Genomic DNA, 17,060 nt, shown 5'->3' with positions numbered 1-17,060 from the left:
CTTGGGACCACCCAGACCCTCAGAGGGGACCCAGCTGCCTCCCGGAGCTCCAGGACAGATTTGCAAGAAAAACGGCTGCCTGCTGACCCCTAGAGCCTGGAGTCCCAGCAGCTAAGTCACACCTGCGGTGCTCCATCCAGAGCCAGGACAGGATACGCCTGGCAGCGCACCGGGCGGGCTGGCACTCTCCGCTGCAGCAGGCGGAGGTGAGGGGGCCACAGAAAGATGCTCTTGGGAGAGAGAGTCCAGCGCACGCTGCTGTCCAGAAGAGGCCGCTGGCTCCCGTGTCAGAGCCTTGGGAAGGAGTGGGTGCAGGGCTGAGGTGGGTACACACACTGGCACACTCGTTCTCACACACACGGACACTCACACACACACATACGTGTTCACGCATTCACGTTCGTAACACAACCACAGACGCACACACCCAACCCAGGTGTGGAAACAGCGCTGGATTTAGGGGGAATCCAAGTTCTGTAAATATTTAAGCACTGAAAATAAATCTGGTGGAGAACCCAGAAACAGACCACACAAGCAGGCCCGGCTGATTTTGGCCCAGGAACAGAAGCATCTCAGTGGAGGGAGGACGGGCTTCAGCACATGAAGAGCCGGTAAAAATGAACCTCGCACCCGACGCAGAATCACCTCAAAGTGGATCACAGACTTAAATGGAAAATGGAAAACTATAAACCTTCTAGAAAAAAGAGAGGAAAACAGCCGGAACCTAGGGCTAGGCAGAGAGTTCTCAGATTTGACACCACCAGCCCCATCCACGAAGGAAATCTGATAAACTGGACTTCGTCAAAAGGTGACATCTCGCTCTGCGACAGACCCTAAGAAGATGAAAAGACAGCCGCAGAAGGAAATATTTACAAACACATCCACCAAGGACTAGTACCCGGAACCCATGAAGGACACTCAGAACTCAGCAGGAAGAAGACAGACAGTGCAGTCAGAAAATGGACAAAAGACCTGGAGACACATTTCCCTGAGGAGGAGGTACAGATGGCAAATGAGCACACGAAACCATGGTCAGCGTCATAAGCCATCAGGGAAATGCAAATCAAACCCTCAGAGCGGTGTCACTGCACACCTGCAGGGACGGCCAAGCTAAAAAATAGTGGGACCACCAAGTGCAGGCGAGGATGCAGAGAAACTGGATCCCCCCTACGTGGCTGATGGGAACGTGACATCTATAGCCATTCTGGAAGAGTCGGTTGTTTCTTTAAAAGCTAAACATATTATGCTCCTGAGAAATAAAGACTTGACATTCACCGGGAAACCTATGCATCTAGGTTCATAGCAGCTTTATTCCTAACAGTCAGAATCCGCAGACAACCAGATGTCCTGAATGGACAAGCGGATAACACGTGGTGGCACGTCCATCCCGTGGGTGGTACCCCGAAATAAAAAGGAACAGACTACACACCACAAGCTGGGGGAATCTCCAGAGAGCTATACTGAATGCGAAAGCTAATCCCAATGACTCCGTGCTTTCTGATTTCATGTATAGAACATCCTCAAGATGACAAAATTATAGAAATGGAGAACAGGTTCTAATCCCACGGAGTCAGGGATGTGATGGAAGGGCGGGTGTGACTGTGACAGGGCGGCAGGAGGGACCCCAGTGGATTCCCTATTTGTGGTAGTGATGTTTTGCGGGATGTTAGCACAGGGGGAACTGGGTACCAGGGACCTGGGGCTCTCTGTGTTATCCGTTACAATTACATGTGAATTGGCAGTTGGCTCAGCATGAAGCAGCTGAATGTTTTTGAAGCACTCAGTAATTAACACGCACACACATCTGCCTGGAAACACCACGGTGTGGGGGGCGGGTGTTGCAGTGACGTCACCGTTTTTCCTTTCTAGCTCCTTCGCTTTGCCTTTTGTATTCTCTCCTTGTCCTACGTTGATACTGTATTACTTTCCTGATTATGACGAGGTGTTTTAAACAAGGAAATGTGTCAATAGTTAAACTTGCACCTGTCTTAGCTGCTTGCAGGCAGGACTCAGGGTCCCCAGGAGGGGGTGGCACCTGCCCATCAAAGCCGCAGGTCCCGACTCAGCCAGAAGCACCTTCCTTTCCCAGGATGCAATACAGGAAACCCCTCCCTCTCGGAACAAATCGGACTTGAGACACCCAGCCCCCATGAGACTGCCCTTAAACGGAGAAAGCACCGGCCCGTGGGCCAGCCTGCAGGTTCTGGGCTCACAGAGCCTCAGTCTTCCAACCTATAAAATGGGGATAATAGAACGTACTTGTATAAGGTCCCTGAGGCCATCACAACAGTGGCCACGAACTGGGTGGCTTGAAACAGCATGCATTTCTCCTCTCACAGTTCTGGGGGCTGGAAGCCCAAAATCAAAATGTCAGCAGGGCTGCGCTCCCTCTGGAGGGTCCTTCCTTGTCTCTGCAGCTTCTGGGGGCTCCAGGTATCCCTGGGCTGTGGCCGCATTTCCTCCTGTCTTCACGTAGCTTCCCCTGTGTCTCAAATCCCCTTCCTTTTTCTTATAAAGACCCCAGTCATTGGGGTCCTGTTGTAATCCGGTGTGACCTCATCTTAACTAATTACATCTGTAACGCCCTATTTCCAAATAAGGTACATTCTGAGGTTTCAAGTGGACTGAATTGGAGCGGAGGCAGGGGTGGACACTATTCAACTTATTACACCATATTTCTGAAGAAAGTTAGATGAACATAATTTACTTAAAAGTATCCTGTCGAGTTTTAAGGTTTGGCAGGTGTAAGATAAGAGGATTGCTAAACAGTGATGATCTTCTTCGTTCTTGATCACTAGGAAATGGTTTTCTGGGTGTTCCTGCAGCAGGGGGAGGGGTGGCAGGAAGGGACGATGCGGGGTGGGGGGAGGGAGGGAGAACATGAGACTGAATATGAGAACTTCTCGCCAGAAAGTTGAAAAAGTTATTGTTCCCTTCACTCAATTTCCTCCCCACGCCTCTATGAGGAAATACGGTTATTGGAAGGATAAGGCTTGTGGCGGGGGGTATATGGCTGATTGGACAGCTTGTGTGGGCAGGGAAACGCCTGCAAGAGGCAGCAGTGGGTGGGAGCCCCTTCCTGCGCACAGCCCGTGCATACAAGCATCACTCCTGGCACCGCATAGCGTGAGATAAAAGAAAAATGCAGGAATCGCAGCATCAGAGAAGGAAAAGTGATGTTTTCTTAACTTCCTGGGAGGCTAAGGGTCTTCCTACACACACATATCTTCCTAGACATGTTACTGAAACTGTCCAGCAGTGTGCTAGGCCCCTTCCTGCCCTCCCGGCTCCTGGCTGAGGCCTCGGTGGGCCTCCCTGGCCCCTATCCCCACCCCTGCACTGCCTCCCTGCCCTCGCCCGTGAGCCCTGAGCCCTCTCCCTCTCTGCAGCTGCGTGATCTTTCTAATGCAAACCTGGTCCTGGCCCCTGCTTCCACCCACCTCCTACAGCTCTCAGCCCAGCCCTCCGGGCTGGGAGCCCCAAGGGCAGAACAGATCTGGTTCCCTGGGGTCCCCAGGCCACTCACTTTGAGGAAAGGAGTGAGGGAAAGAACGATTGAATGAATGAGTGAATGCCTCATCGCTGGCCCCCAGCTTTGCACCCACTCCTAAGTGGCCCTGTGGTGCTTCCTGCAGGGCGATGTCCTGACCACCAAGTACCAGGTGGACCTGGGGGACGGCTTCAAGGCCATGTACGTGAACCTCACGTTGACCGGGGAGCCCATCCGGCACCGCTATGAGAACCCTGGCGTCTACCGCGTGTCCGTCAGGGCGGAGAACATGGCAGGACATGACGAAGCTGTGCTGTTTGTCCAGGTCAACTGTAAGTCCATCGTCCCTTTGAGGCCAAGTGTCTCTCCCTGTGACAGAGACCAGGTTCTTGGGGAAGCACGGGGAGCCCAAGGGCAGGGAGGCAGGCAGGCTGGGCTCGAGTCCACACCCATGGTGGTCTGTGCAGCAGTGGGGATAGTGGTGATGGTGATGGTGATTATGATGGTAGTGGTGGTGATGGTGATGGTGGTGGTGATGGTGGTGATGGTGGTGGTGATGGCGGTGGTGATGGTGGTGATGGTGGTGGTGATGGTGGTGGAGATGGCGGTGGTGATGGTGATGGTGGTGATGGTGGTGGTGATGGTGGTGGTGGTGATGATGGTGATGGTAATGGTGATGGTGATGGTGGTGGTGATGGTGGTGGTGATGGTGATGATGATAGAGATGATGGTAATGATGGTGATGGTGGTGATGATAGAGGTGATGGTGGTGATGGTGGTGGTGATGGTGATGATGGTGATGGTGATGGTGGTGATGATGGTGATGGTGATGGTGGTGGTGATGGTGATGGTGGTGGTGATGGTGGTGATGAGGTTGATTGTGACGGTGACTGATAGCAGCCTGTGCCATGGCCAGTGCCCTGATGCCCTCTAACCTCTAACCTTTTTCTGGCCCCTGCAGCCCCCCTGCAGGCACTCTACCTCGAAGTGGTTCCTATCATTGGCATCAACCAGGAGGTGACCCTCACAGCTGTGCTGCTGCCCTTGAACCCCAACCTCACCGTCTTCTACTGGTGGATTGGTCACAGCCTGCAGGTATGCTGGCCCCAGGCCCCTGGCAGCCCCTCCTTCCCACAGGCTCCCTTCTGGGGTGGAGAGTGGGGCAGGCCCCCCCCTCCATACTGGGCAGGACACAGTGTGTGACACCATGGCGGTGAGGAAAGCACACACCGACTCTTCCTTCACCCTGAGCATCTGTTTGGGGTCCGGCCATGTCTGAGTGTGGTGGGCGGGGGATGAATCGGGTCAGACCCTGCCTTTTCCTAGGGAAAGATGTGGGAACATAGTAGGTGACCTAAGTTAGTGTGTGACAGGTGTCACAGGAAGGAGACAGGTGATGCGTCTGAAAGTTCCAGAAGAGATCAGGCCATTTCTAGTTATAGCATGGGAGTAGTCAGGGAAGCCTTCATGGAGGAGGGGGTCCCTGGGGCTGGACCCAACCTCAGAAGCCTCACCCAGGGCTGTGGGTTGTATCCTGTGGGCAGTGGGGAGCCAAGGGCAGATGCCTGGTAGGAGACCCTGAGGGCCTCTGCAGGTGAAGCTGCCCACCCTTAGGCCGGGGGGGGCCCCAAGACCCAAAGGGGGATCCTTCATTTATTCAGCAAACGGCAGCCCTTCACCGCCAAGCAGAGAGCCCCAAACAACAGCTGAGGTCCCGACCGGGAGGGGCCCTGGGCTCCAGACTGTTTCCCTGGCATGGGGAGGGTCGAGGAAGGGGCTTGGGCTCCGGGCTCGAATGGCGACTCAGCCCCTTGCAGCCGAGCTCTTGGGGCCGGTCGCTACACCTCCCCAAGCCTCTGCCTCCCCGTCTACAAGGTCCGAGGCAATAGTGAGGCCCAGTCGGATGTGTGTGCCCACCCCACAGGGTGCATGCTGAGCTGGCCGCTGGGGTCCAAGGATGAAGGTCCCATAGCCCAGCTGAGCGAGAAGGTGAAAGGGATCAGGGCGGAGGCCCTGCCTAGCAGCCACCATGCGCCTTCGACACCATCCACGGAGGGGGGCTCGGAGCCTCTGGAGGGAAGGGGCACTGGGAGACGGTGTCTGTGCTGGGGAGCTCAGGACCGGGCGTCTCTGGGGGGCCCTCTCCTTCCCCCCCGGGGGCTCTCAGTGAGCACTCTCAGTGGAGGCCTGGCCGCACACCGGGGCCAGCTCTCCGGCCCAGCCCTGACCCCCGCTCATGCCCGCAGCCCCTGCTGTCCCTGGAGAACTCTGTGACAACGCGGTTTGGGGACACAGGGGACGTGCGCGTGACGGTGCAGGCTGCCTGTGGGACCTCCGTGCTGCAGGACTCCAAGGTGGTCCGTGTGCTGGGTGAGTTCCCCCCCTCCCGCCCCCCGGGACAGGCAGCACAGCTCCTCCTTTTCAGGAGCTCAGGGTCGGGGGCAGGTGGTGTACATGCCACCGATGTCCTGGTCATCCCAGGCAGGGCTCAGCGGGGCAGAGGGGCCTCCGTTTCCCCATCTGTAAAATAAATACCGACAACTCCTACGTCCATGGCATTCAAAGGCTCCACATGGCACAAATGAGGACACAGCTGAGGGGCTTGACACGGTCCCCCAGCAGCAACAGAGCTGGGATCGGGCTCCGGGTCTGCCTGCCCACCGGGTGCCTGTCCTCAGCACCCCCGTTATCTGAGGATCATCACGTGATTGTATCACTTTTGTTGAGAGTCCTGCTCTGAATCCGTGTCCCATTTATTGGCTCACTGGGGGCTCTGAGCCCCCCGGGAGACATTTACGATAGAAAATTAGTCCTAAGAATGGAAGAGACCCCCCCCCCCCCGGCACCATGTTGCCCTCATCACCACACTGATAAACCCTCCTTTTGCTTTAAGAACAGCCTGTCCTGTGGACAACAGCCATCAGTTAAATATTTAGGGAACTGCCCTCAGCCATTCCTTCATTCACGAGCATGTGGGCAGCAGGCCCTGAGCCCAGAGCCTTGAAAGTCATCTCCACCTGCACTGCATGCTCACACTTCACAAGGCACTCGTCCCTTGAGCTCTCCTCACCCCTGCAAAACCTCCTCCCATTTTACAAATCAAGAAACCAAGGCTCGGGAGGTAAGCGGAGAGATTGCCGTCCACTCTGAGACTCCTGGTGCCGGGTCTTTTTTTTTTTTTACCACCTGCTGCTTGTGGCTCTAGAATAGGTTTCTGAGTTGCAGACCCTGGGAAATGTGAGAGACAGAGAAGGTGGGGGCTCTGCTCTCCAGGGACTCTTATTCTGGTGGGGGAACCAGCCCAGTCAAAGTCCATGGATCCCTGGGGGACGAGAAGTCAACGTCGTAGGGTGTGTATGTCCTTGTGAGTTGATGGGGCAAATCACACAGCAGGCTTGGCCCTCCCTCCGGGGCAGCACTGCTGTCCTCGTCATTGTCACCTTTGTTGTTGTTGTTTTATTATTAAATGGCAGCCGGTGTAGTGGGCCCCGCCCGGGACAGCTGCTGGCACATACACTGGAAAGAACCTTGTTTTCTGAAAGTGGGCTGCAGGATCCACACCCAGGGCCAGCCGTGGACCATCCAGGGGGTGTGGCCACCGTCCTCAGAGGAAGCGGGGCCGGGCGCCCAGGACTGACCCACTCTCCCATCTCTGCCTCTTTCCAGATCAATTTCAGGTCATGCCTCTGCAGTTTTCCAAGGACCTGGACGCTCAAAACCCCAACACCCCCGAGTGGAGGGAGGACATTGGCCTCGTGGTGTCCCGGCTCCTCTCCAAGGTGCCCCCAGCCCACCACTGGCAAAACCACCTGCCCACCTCTGGGTTGTGGGTGCCCCAGAGAAGCGGGGGCTGTGGAGCCCCCAGGAGAGGGCAGGCGGGCTGCCCTGCAGTCCTGATGCTCTGTCCTTCACATCGGCTGACAGTGGTGCTTGGAAGCCATGTAGGGTCCTCTTACCTGGCCCTGGGGGACATGCAGCCAGACTGTCACCTTGCAGAGGAGGGACAGGACTGCATCTTCCATGCACATCTAGTGAGCACCAGCTGTTTGCACAAGACACAGCTGCTGTCCTACAACAGAATCTCTTTAAAGGGATTTTCATTTACTCACCACGTTTCTCTTCTGGGCTGGACACTAGAGACAGAGAGATGAGTCAGTGTGACGGCTGCCCTCAGGGAGGTCGCAGAAAGCAAAGGCAGTGCATCAGGGTGGGCATAGGGCACTCGAGGCCCTTGGGCCCCCAGTGGGAGAAAACCCAGCCCTCTAGAGTCAGCCAAGCCTGTCACAGACTGAGGCCCACCCTGGCCATGCCTCCCTTTGGCCCATTAATAATTCGGGTAATATTGTCCTGGGTGTTGAAGGATGAATAGGAGTTTGCCAGATGAACATGCATGGGGTGGGACTTTCAGGAGACAGAGCTTTGTGGGTTGAGGGAGTTGCATGGCCAGGAGCCCTGACACTTGGGAGGACAGTAGCCACGGAGGGGCCTGCTCACCTGGGCATGGTGGGAGGAATGAGCTGAAGAGGGCAGGCCTGGCTGAGCGGAGGCCGGGGTGGTGGCCACAGGCTGAGGGACCAGGAGCGCTGGGGTAGAGGGCAGTGCCGTCATTTGCTGGGGCCATGACTCCAGGTGTACAGGGGTCAGGAAAGGCCAAGACTCAGGCCACTCAGGGAGGGAGGGTATTCCTGGGCCCCTGGAGTGTGGCAGGGGACAGAGGAGGCCGGTGGATCAGAGTGGCCGTCTGTGTCCCCGCAGGAGACCAGCATCCCCGAGGAGCTGCTGGTGACCGTTGTAAAGCCGGGGCTGCCCACCTTGGCTGACCTGCACGTGCTTCTGCCCCCTGCCAGGCCCACGAGGAAGAGGAGCCTCACAAGTGACAAGGTATCTCCTGCGGCCACTGGGCCGGGTCCTCCCCACGCCGCCGAGGGTTTGGTGGTGATTCCCGGCAAGCGCGGGGGCCTCAGCCTCCCGTCATCGCGTAAAGGCTTATCTCTCACCAGTCACTGTCCCTCCTCCCCCTTGTGGCTACCCCAAGGTCACACTGGAGGGGGAGTGGGGGGGACCAGGGCATTGGGCAGGACCACCCCTCAGGGGGACGCTCCGCTTTCACTCCCATTTCATTGGCTAGAGCTGGTCACACCGCCCCAGCCTCACTGCGAGGGGTGAGCACTGGCCAGGGGATCCTGGGCAACAGTTTCAGAGCATCCAACTAGGACGGGGAATCAAAAGATGAATCGGGGGGGGACTTCCCTCATGGTCCAGCGGTTAAGACTTCACCTTCCAATGCAGGCGTTGGGGGTTTGCTTTCTGGTCGGGGAGTTAAGATCCCACATGCCTCACGGCCAAAAAGCCAAAACATAAAACAGAAGCAACATTGTAACAAATTCAAAAAAGGAAAAAGATGAATGGGAAGAACTTCACGCCGTCTAGGGCGGCTGTAATTCTGTACCAAGCAGACAGCAATGAGTGTGGACGAGGAGACGGAGAAACTGACCCCTCATTCACTGCTGGGGGGAGTGGAAAATGGTGCAGCCACCGCGGAAATAGTCTGGTGGTTCTTTAAACAGTTAAACACGGAGCTACCGAACGAGGCAGCGGCCCCACCCCCGGGAGTGTGCCAAAGAGAACTGAAAATGTGTGCCCACACACACGCGTGTGTGCCTGGATGTGCACAGCCCCGAAGTGGAAACAACCCAAATGTCCACCCACAGAGGAGTGGATGAGCAGAAGGTGGGCCATCCACACAGTGGAATATTATCCAGCCATCAAAAGGGGTGAGATTCTGATCCAGGCTGCAACTTGGATGAACACTGGAGACATGATGTAAAGTGAAAGAAGATGGTCACGGAAAGCCACAGACTGTGTGATTCCACTTATACGAAATGTCCAGGATAGGTGAATTCACAGAGACAGAGCGTTGCTGGGGGCTGGGGGCTGGGGGCTGGGGGCTGGGGAGTGACTGCTCACGGTTTTAGGGGTTTCCTTTGGGAGGAAGAAGATGTTCTGGAATTAGATAGTGCTGGTGGGCGTGACTGTGAATATGCTAAAAAAACACTGAATGGTACACTTGAAGAAAGTAAATGGCATCTCAAGAAAAGATGACTCAGAACCGCAGGCGAGCTCTGAGCTAATCGAGAAGACAGGTGCTCCCGCAGATGGTCTGGGAAGAGCGACCTGCACGGAGGCACGGATACAGCAAGACCAGCAGGACCCCTGTGGGCGGGTGGCAGCGTCCCATTTCACAGACGAGGGAAGTGAGGCTCAGTGAGGCCCCCGCCAGGAAGCACAGCGCGGGCGTGGAGCCCCACTGTCACTCTGGCTGCCCAACTGTGCTCGAGCCACTCCCGGGCGGCCTCCTGGTGGACCTGTGCCTGTGCCAGCCTGACCCACAGCCCGTCCCAAAGGGCGTCCGCATCCGCACCTGGGGGCTCCCGGCCAAGCCCCCAGCCCCCGCTGATGCGGTGTCTCTGGAGGTGGGTCAGTGGCGGGTTGAGAGGCATCGACCCACTTCTCAGACGAGGAGCTGAGGGCAGAGGGGAAGGCTGCGGGGGTCCCGGGTGCCAGCACGGGGCTCGGGGGCTGCACCCGCCCGGGGCGCTTCCGAGTGAGGGCTGGAAGGGAAGGAGGTGAGAGACGGGGGGACCCCACCCGCATCGTCCTGAGCGCTCAGAGCCTGCCACGTGCCCGAAGTCAGCGAGCAAACTTAGCCGCGCGCCACGGCCACGGACAGCAGCCTTGCCTTTCTGCGTGCGGAGCATGGGGCTCCGGGCGCCACCCCCAGGCTCCTACGAAGCCTCACGTTGACCTGAGAACGGAAAGGTGCAGCGACCCCTCCAGGCCATGAGGTCAAGGGGCAGAACCAGGTGTCTTCCCGGACCCTTCAGGTCTGGGGCTGTTGGCCTGTCGTTTACACAGTTCCCGACTCAGGACCCTCGTTCCGTGAGCAGGGAACGGGCCTCGTGGAGTCCCAGGTGCTGAAACGCCGCTCAGGGAAGCAGCCAGCAGAGTCCCCAGGGTATATCCCCCGAGGCCCAGGGAGCAGAGCCACGGGGACCCCATCCCTGAGAGGGACCCCTCCCCCAACACATCTGCACCCACCTGTGCCGAGGGTGACACCTGACACCCACGTGGGCTGAGTGGTTCCCTTCTGAACACCAGGAAAACTCCCCACTCCTGAACTGCCAAACCAGCTGGGCGCCCCAGAGGCCAGCTACCTCCTACCCCCCACCATGATCCAGCAACATCACCTCCTGGGATTTCTCTGCCTCGGGTGTGGGCTCACTCGCCTGCCTGGGTCACCTCTCCTGTCCCTGTCTTGTCTTCTTCCTGGTCTTCCACCTCCAAGAAGCCTCCCCTGATTACTTCTGGGGTTGGGGGCCTCCTGGAGCATCCCTGGGTCTCCCCAACTTTACCACACTCCATGGTCCTGACTAAAACTAGAGCTCTGTGAGGGCAGGCCACATTTGGGTCACCTTGTGTCCCACTGTAGGTTCTTGGTGAGAGTTCATTGGTGGCTAGTATTCCCATTTTACAGAGGAGGCGACTGAGGCCCGGAGAGGCTGAGTGGCCCTCCCCCAGCCCCACGGCTCTGGAGGGTCCGGGCGGACATCTGCCCGGCTCTCCCGCTTCCTCTGCTGGGTCCCCGAGGACCCCCTCACTCCCCGCTCTCTTACTGCAGAGGCTCGTGGCCATCCAGCAGGTGCTGAACGCACAGAAGATCAGCTTCCTCCTGCGTGGTGGCGTCCGGGTGCTGGTGGCCATGAGGGACGTGGACACAGGTGAGAGGCCTGGCCGGAGCTCACCTCTGTAGGGTGGGGTGGGCGTGTGTCCAGGCCCCTCCGACGACACCCATTACTGTGCACGCTGGGGGCAGAGGAACCCCCCTCTGCCGCCCGCACACACGCTCCTCCTGGACGGGTGGTTGCCTCCGGTTAAAACCCCGTCACACCAAGGGCCTCACGGTGCTCTCCGCGGACACAGCACGGAGCTCTTGCTTTAACTTATGTCACTTAGAGTCTCAGGTGGCTCTGTCCCCGCCCCCCACCGTGGACTGTCCTCCCCACTTTGGGCAACGATCTCCGCAGGAGCTGCGTTCTGCTCTGTGCAGCCACGTGTCCATGCCAGCATCAGTGCAGACGGAGGAGCTCTGTCCACTTTCCAGGAGGAAGGACCGGGGCCGGCATTTACTCAGTGGGGGTCCTGGGTGCCAGGAGGCTGGCCGGTGCCCACGCTGACCGCTCACAGGCTGCTTTGCTCACAGATTCTCCAAGCCTGGGAGGAGGTGGCGGCTACTGGGCGGTGGCAGTTGTCCTCATAGGGCTGTTCGCGGTGGGCGCTTTCATCCTCTACAAGTTCAAAAGGCAAGGTCACCCGGCCTCCCTGGGCTAACCGGGCGTGAGGGCGGGGCCTGGTGGGGGGGGCGCAGCTTCCCAGCAGGGCCTTGGAGGGTTGTGGCTGTGCCTGCGACGGGTCCTGGGGTGGGGAGGGGCCTTGTCTGGACCCACAGCCTGGATCCGAGTCACCTTGATCCCAGAGGGAGACAGCCGGCCGCTCACAACCAAGGAGCCTCTTCCACCCCCATCCTCCTCTCTGCTCCACCCACCCATTTCACAGATGAGGAAACCCGGGCTCAGAGAGGTTAAGTGATTTTCCCAGGGCCACACAGCTGCGGAGTGGGGCTCTGACCCCAGGCTGTGCCCAGTCCCCACGCTTCCCCCAGCACCCATCCACCCCTTCCCTCTGCAAGCATGATCCGGAGCTGTCATGTGCCAGGCACTCCACTGGGAGGGGGCTCCAGCCTCCAGATGGAGCGGCTGCACGGGACACCCAGGGCCGGAGCGGGGGGCGGCTGACGCCCAGGGTGGGAGCGGGTGGGGGCTTGAGCCGAGGCTGGGTGGGTGGCAAGCACACCGTGCGGTCCTTGGGAGGGGTCGTGGTGCCTCTCTCCCCCTCTGACCTGAGTCCTCAGCTGTGAAATGGGTTTAACAACCCTTGGTGCTGGGATTACTCATGGGCCCCGTCGAGGGCCTGGGAATGAGCAAAACGGCCAGAAAGTGTCGCCAGACTCATTTCCTGCGACACGCAGCTGCCAGGTCTGAGCTTGCTGTTTCTCCCCGTCTTGCTGGTCTGGCCCCAGTGGCCTTGGGGTCTCCCTGGTTGGGGTCGCCCTTGGGAACAGTCCAGAGACGGAGCTGACCCTCCCCTGGCTCCTCTGAGGCCAAGGGTCCTTCCTCCCCCGAGCCCTGGACACTTCTGGGTCTCTGACCTCCAGCACCGTTCACACTGGGTGACAGCCCCCCAGCCTGCAGGGCAGCCCGGATGGCAGCACGGCTGAGTCAGCCTCGAAGACCGGGCCACCATCCTGCCCTGCTGCTGACCAGCTCTGTGGTCCTGGCCAGTCTCTTCCCCTCCCTGAGCCTCAGTTTCCTCATCTGTAAAAGGAGACCAAGCAGGAGGAGGATAGGACAAGGGAAGAAGAAAAGGGGGAGAAGGTGGGGAAGAGGGGCAGGGGGCAGGGAGGGGAAGATGGGGAGGGGAGGGGGGTGGGCAGGAGCAGATGCAGGCCCCCAGCTCCTGCAGACCTTCTCCTGTGCCCGTCTCCCTTGTTGCCATAACGCCGTGTTTAATTGAGACCTTGTGAAAACTGCCCAGCTCAGGCCTGGCTGAGGCAGGCCATGGGGTGTGAGTCCTGAGAGGCTGAACGAGAAAACGGTTTAGACGCTGCCTCCCAAGTCAGGGCCGAGTTGGAGGCAATGGCTGGAGCCGGGACCTGCCCCCACCCCTTTCTCTTTCCCCTTGGACCACAGTTTGCGTGCACCCATTTGGGCTTCTCTCAGGGCACTTGAGAATCGCAGGGCGGCAGGATTGCCTGGGGGTGGGCAGAAGGCAGGCCTGGCAGGTCAGGAGTGAAAGCGGCAGAATTCCGTTCTCTTTCGATTGCCTTCTTCAGACCCCCTGAAGGCCAGATTGCAGTTTCCACAAATTGCTCCAGATTTATCACACACAGTGTAAATGGCCCAGAAGGAACCTACTACCTTGTCCCCAGAGGACGGGGAGGGAGGAGCAAGGGGAGGACCTTGCAGCTGCAGAGAGAAATGCCCCATTTGCCCAGAGGCTTTAAGCTCTGTGGAGCCCAGGGAGCTGGGCTCTCCTGACTGACGCAGCAGTCAGCGTGGGCTGGGCCCGGCTGCGTAACAAACAGCCCCTAAGTCTCAGAGGCTCACAGCCATCGAGTGCTGCAGTCCACTGGGTCTGGCCACATGGCCCAACCCACCCTGGGCCCTGAATGTGCATCCTTCCATCTCAATATTTCCAGAGAACTGCCAGTGTTGGTGAGTGGCTCTGAGAAAGCCCACTCTCCCGCTGAGTCTAGTTCCCTCTTCTGTAAATTGGGACCATGGGCTCTTTTGGGGTTTTGCTCCAACTAACTGGGGTGTTGAACATGAAGGAGCCTGGTCCAGGGGCCCCGAGCCCAGTCCCAGCTGAGGCAGAGGGGGCTGTGCCCTTGCTCTCCTCTCCCTCTGCCCTGGAGGGTATGGGAACTTGAGGACGGTGCAGCCAGCCCCAGAACCCCGGGCAGGGCTCAGCAAGCGCCTCTCAGAGCCAGTCAACATCACGTGCCGTGTGGGAACGCATGCCAATCCAACCAGAGCCCTGAGGTGCAAGGTGACGGGGTCCTGAAAGAAAATAAAACAGCCTCTCCCTGCAGCATGCCGAGGGGAGACGGATGGACAGCGAGCACCCCGTGTACGGGGGCAGAGGGAAACCCAGGGCTGCCGGAGCTCACGGGACGGAGGGCTTCCTGGAGGAGGTGGCTTGGAGCAGAGACAGGGCAGGAGACAGGCCCAGGAGCGATGTCAGCACCACACAGAGGGATGGCCCAGGAATCTGCTGGGGGCTTCTGGGGACAGGCATCCTGGGCAGAGCCCTGAGTCCCCACCTCTGTCCCGCAGGAAACGCCCCGGCAGGACCGTGTACGCCCAGATGCACAATGAGAAGGAACAGGAAATGACGAGTCCCGTGAGCCACAGCCAGGACGTGCAGAGCGCCATCCAGGCCGAGGAGTTCATAGATGACGAGCTCCACTCACAGACTCTGGGTAATGCCCGCCCCGAAAGCTCCTCCCCTTCCCTCGCCACCTGCCCGCCCCCGCTGGCTCTCCCCACCCGTACCAGCCGCTCTCTGCACCCCCTACACGGCGCCCGCCCCACCCCTGGGTTGCAGCCAGGAGGACGCTCCAGAAACGTGTCCCCGTCGTGGGTTGTGTTGTCACTGCCCCTTTATCCCTCCCCACCCCGTATCCACTGTGTCCCCGGAGCTGTGGGAGGTGGAATGGCTGTCCTCACCTTTTAAATGATTGGAGGTGAGGCTCAGAGAGGTGACGTTGCTCACCCAGGCAGCACAGCGGACAAGCGGCTGGCCTGGGACCCACACGCGGGCCTGCCGGACCCCAGAGCCCACGTCCCTCTTTTCTCCCTGGAGTGGTCGGGAGCTGACCACTCCTGTCCGCCACAGCTCCCCGACCTCGCAGCCCCACCGTGTCCCACAGCCGCCGGCCCCGCCGGGTTCCTCTCAGGGCTGTGGTCCGCAGCCTCCGGGACGGTGACTACAGCCCCGATCTCCCGGGCGCTTACTCCTCAGCAGGCCCGCTGCTTCCCGGCACAGTCTCGCAGCCAGCCTGGGAGGCAGGCCCTGGCCGTGCGTCCATTCGACAGATGGGACAGCTGAGGTTCACAGCAGCCACCCAGTCTCCCAAGTCACTTAGCCGAGAAGAGGCGCAGCCGATTCTGTGCCCCTCCCCCACGCTGCAGCCCAGGCTCGGGGCCAGCTCCCCCGTGCGCCCCAAGACCCCCCAGCCCAGGCCAGCAGTGGCTGGAGAGCATCGGGGCCCCACGCGGCCTCCCAGGTGGTCACCCCCATCTTCATCAGGCGGTGTCGCACCCCACGTGAAAGGTGGTGGCAGAGGCTCCCGGTGGACCCGGGCTTCCCAAGCTTGGACAGAGGGGTGGGCGTCCCAGGGAGATGAGAGAGCGGCCCTCCTGCCTCCGCAGCTCTTTGCCGTCAAGCCCCGAAGAGCAATGATAGCGTAATAATAAGGGATTCTTTTAATGGAGCACTTAGTGTGTGCCAGGCCCTGCGCAAATCCTCAGGGGCGGTCCCTTCCGGACCCCCCCACCATCCTTTAGGGGAGGCCATATTATCGTCCCCAAGTTACAGGTGACAAGACCGAGGCCGTGAGGTGACGCGCCTTCATGAGGTGTCCCCCGGCACGCGGGGCTCACCACCCCATGCCCCCCGCGGCCCCACTGCAAGCTCTGGGCCGCTTCCTCCCCACGTGCCCGGGGGTCTGGGGGGCTCTGGGCAGCCCGCGCCGGCTCCTTCCACCGGCCACGCCTACGGCCCCCAGGCTCAGAACACAGCCCCGCCCAGGACCCCGGCAGACCCCTGCCCTTCTGACCGTCACTGTGCCCTTCTCCCTCCGGCTGCCTCCTGGGGCCTTGCCTCGCCGCCCTGCAGTGCCCCTTCCCGGGGAGCACAGAGCCCCTCCTACCTCCCCCTGCCGCCGACGCCAGGCCGGCCACTGCAGGGCAGTGAGTATGGTGGCTGCTGGCGGGCATGGCCTCACCCCCGGAGGCCCCCTGGGTCCACTGCTTGTGCCGGCACCAGGAGAGCCCACCCTCAGTCACCCCTCCTCCCAGGAAACCTAGAGACGCCCACCCTTCCGCGCCCGCGTCCAGGCACGACCCGCAGGGCTGCAGCAAGCGCGGGACGACCCGCACGCCGGTTGAGGCCACACCGTGTCCCGCACGGCCCTCCGTCCTCTCTCTGCCCCTCGGCCGGGCGTGTGCTCACACCTGGCATCTCTGTGCCTCCAGGGAATCACTCCGGCGTGGTCCTGAGCGTCAACTCCCGAGAGATGCACAGCTACCTGGTGGGCTGATGCCGCTGGAGGCCGCGCCCAGAGCTCTATCCTCTCCGCCGCTTCATCCCCCGTGGAGGGCACAGGACCACACATGCCACCGGCACGGGGCTGGGACCGGCGTCCCCTCAGAGACCTCGGAAAAGCCTCCTTCTCCAGCTGTGTCCACGCAAGACGACAGATGCACCTCTGTCCAGCTCAAGCCCGCCCAGCCCACGGCCGCCCAGGAAACCCGCCAGCTCCTGCCTCCCCGGACACCAGGCCCACGTGCTGCCCGCTGCGCCACCCGCCCTCCCAGACTCTGGGCACTTCTCTGGACCTCACACGGCCGCCCTGGCTGCCCACGGCTGGTCACCGCAGCCGGGCCTGACTTCTCGTGGCCGAGGCTGGTCCCCCAGAGGCTGGGAGAGGCCGGGCTCTCAGCACCGCAGACCCGCCCCATCACCTGTGCCGCGGGCTCCCGTGCCAGCAGAGGGACAGCGGGGCCCTGCTTCCTTCCTCATAACCTCCAGGAAGGCAGCTCCCACCGCAGGGCCGTCCCTCTGCAGGGGTGTCCACCGCCCCGCCAGCATCCAGAAAGCCAGTGGTAGGCCCCCCAGCAACGCCTTCCACACCTGCCGCTGTCCTTCCTCTTTTTAAACTGCAGATAAT

At 60.0% G+C, this 17,060-nt stretch overlaps 1 protein-coding gene across 1 annotated transcript in view; it reads left to right on the top strand.

The window, feature by feature from the left end:
- The window catches only part of SORCS2 (sortilin related VPS10 domain containing receptor 2), a gene marked incomplete at both ends in the record, with an annotated part of 481,188 nt that extends 464,758 nt beyond the window's left edge, over window positions 1–16,430 (top strand). Inside the window, 9 exons of the mRNA XM_082837533.1 lie at window positions 3,636–3,822; window positions 4,452–4,585; window positions 5,737–5,860; window positions 7,157–7,269; window positions 8,246–8,371; window positions 11,169–11,268; window positions 11,751–11,850; window positions 14,443–14,588; window positions 16,366–16,430. Coding sequence (XP_082693659.1) covers window positions 3,636–3,822; window positions 4,452–4,585; window positions 5,737–5,860; window positions 7,157–7,269; window positions 8,246–8,371; window positions 11,169–11,268; window positions 11,751–11,850; window positions 14,443–14,588; window positions 16,366–16,430 — 1,095 coding nt within the window. The remainder of the gene's footprint in view (window positions 1–3,635; window positions 3,823–4,451; window positions 4,586–5,736; window positions 5,861–7,156; window positions 7,270–8,245; window positions 8,372–11,168; window positions 11,269–11,750; window positions 11,851–14,442; window positions 14,589–16,365) is intronic.
- Window positions 16,431–17,060: the final 630 nt, after the last annotated feature.

The sequence above is a fragment of the Leucopleurus acutus genome (genome assembly GCF_964270905.1).
Source record: "Leucopleurus acutus genome assembly, chromosome: 4".
Classification (NCBI taxonomy): domain Eukaryota; kingdom Metazoa; phylum Chordata; class Mammalia; order Artiodactyla; family Delphinidae; genus Leucopleurus; species Leucopleurus acutus.
This window is presented reverse-complemented; position numbering and strand designations above follow the sequence as displayed.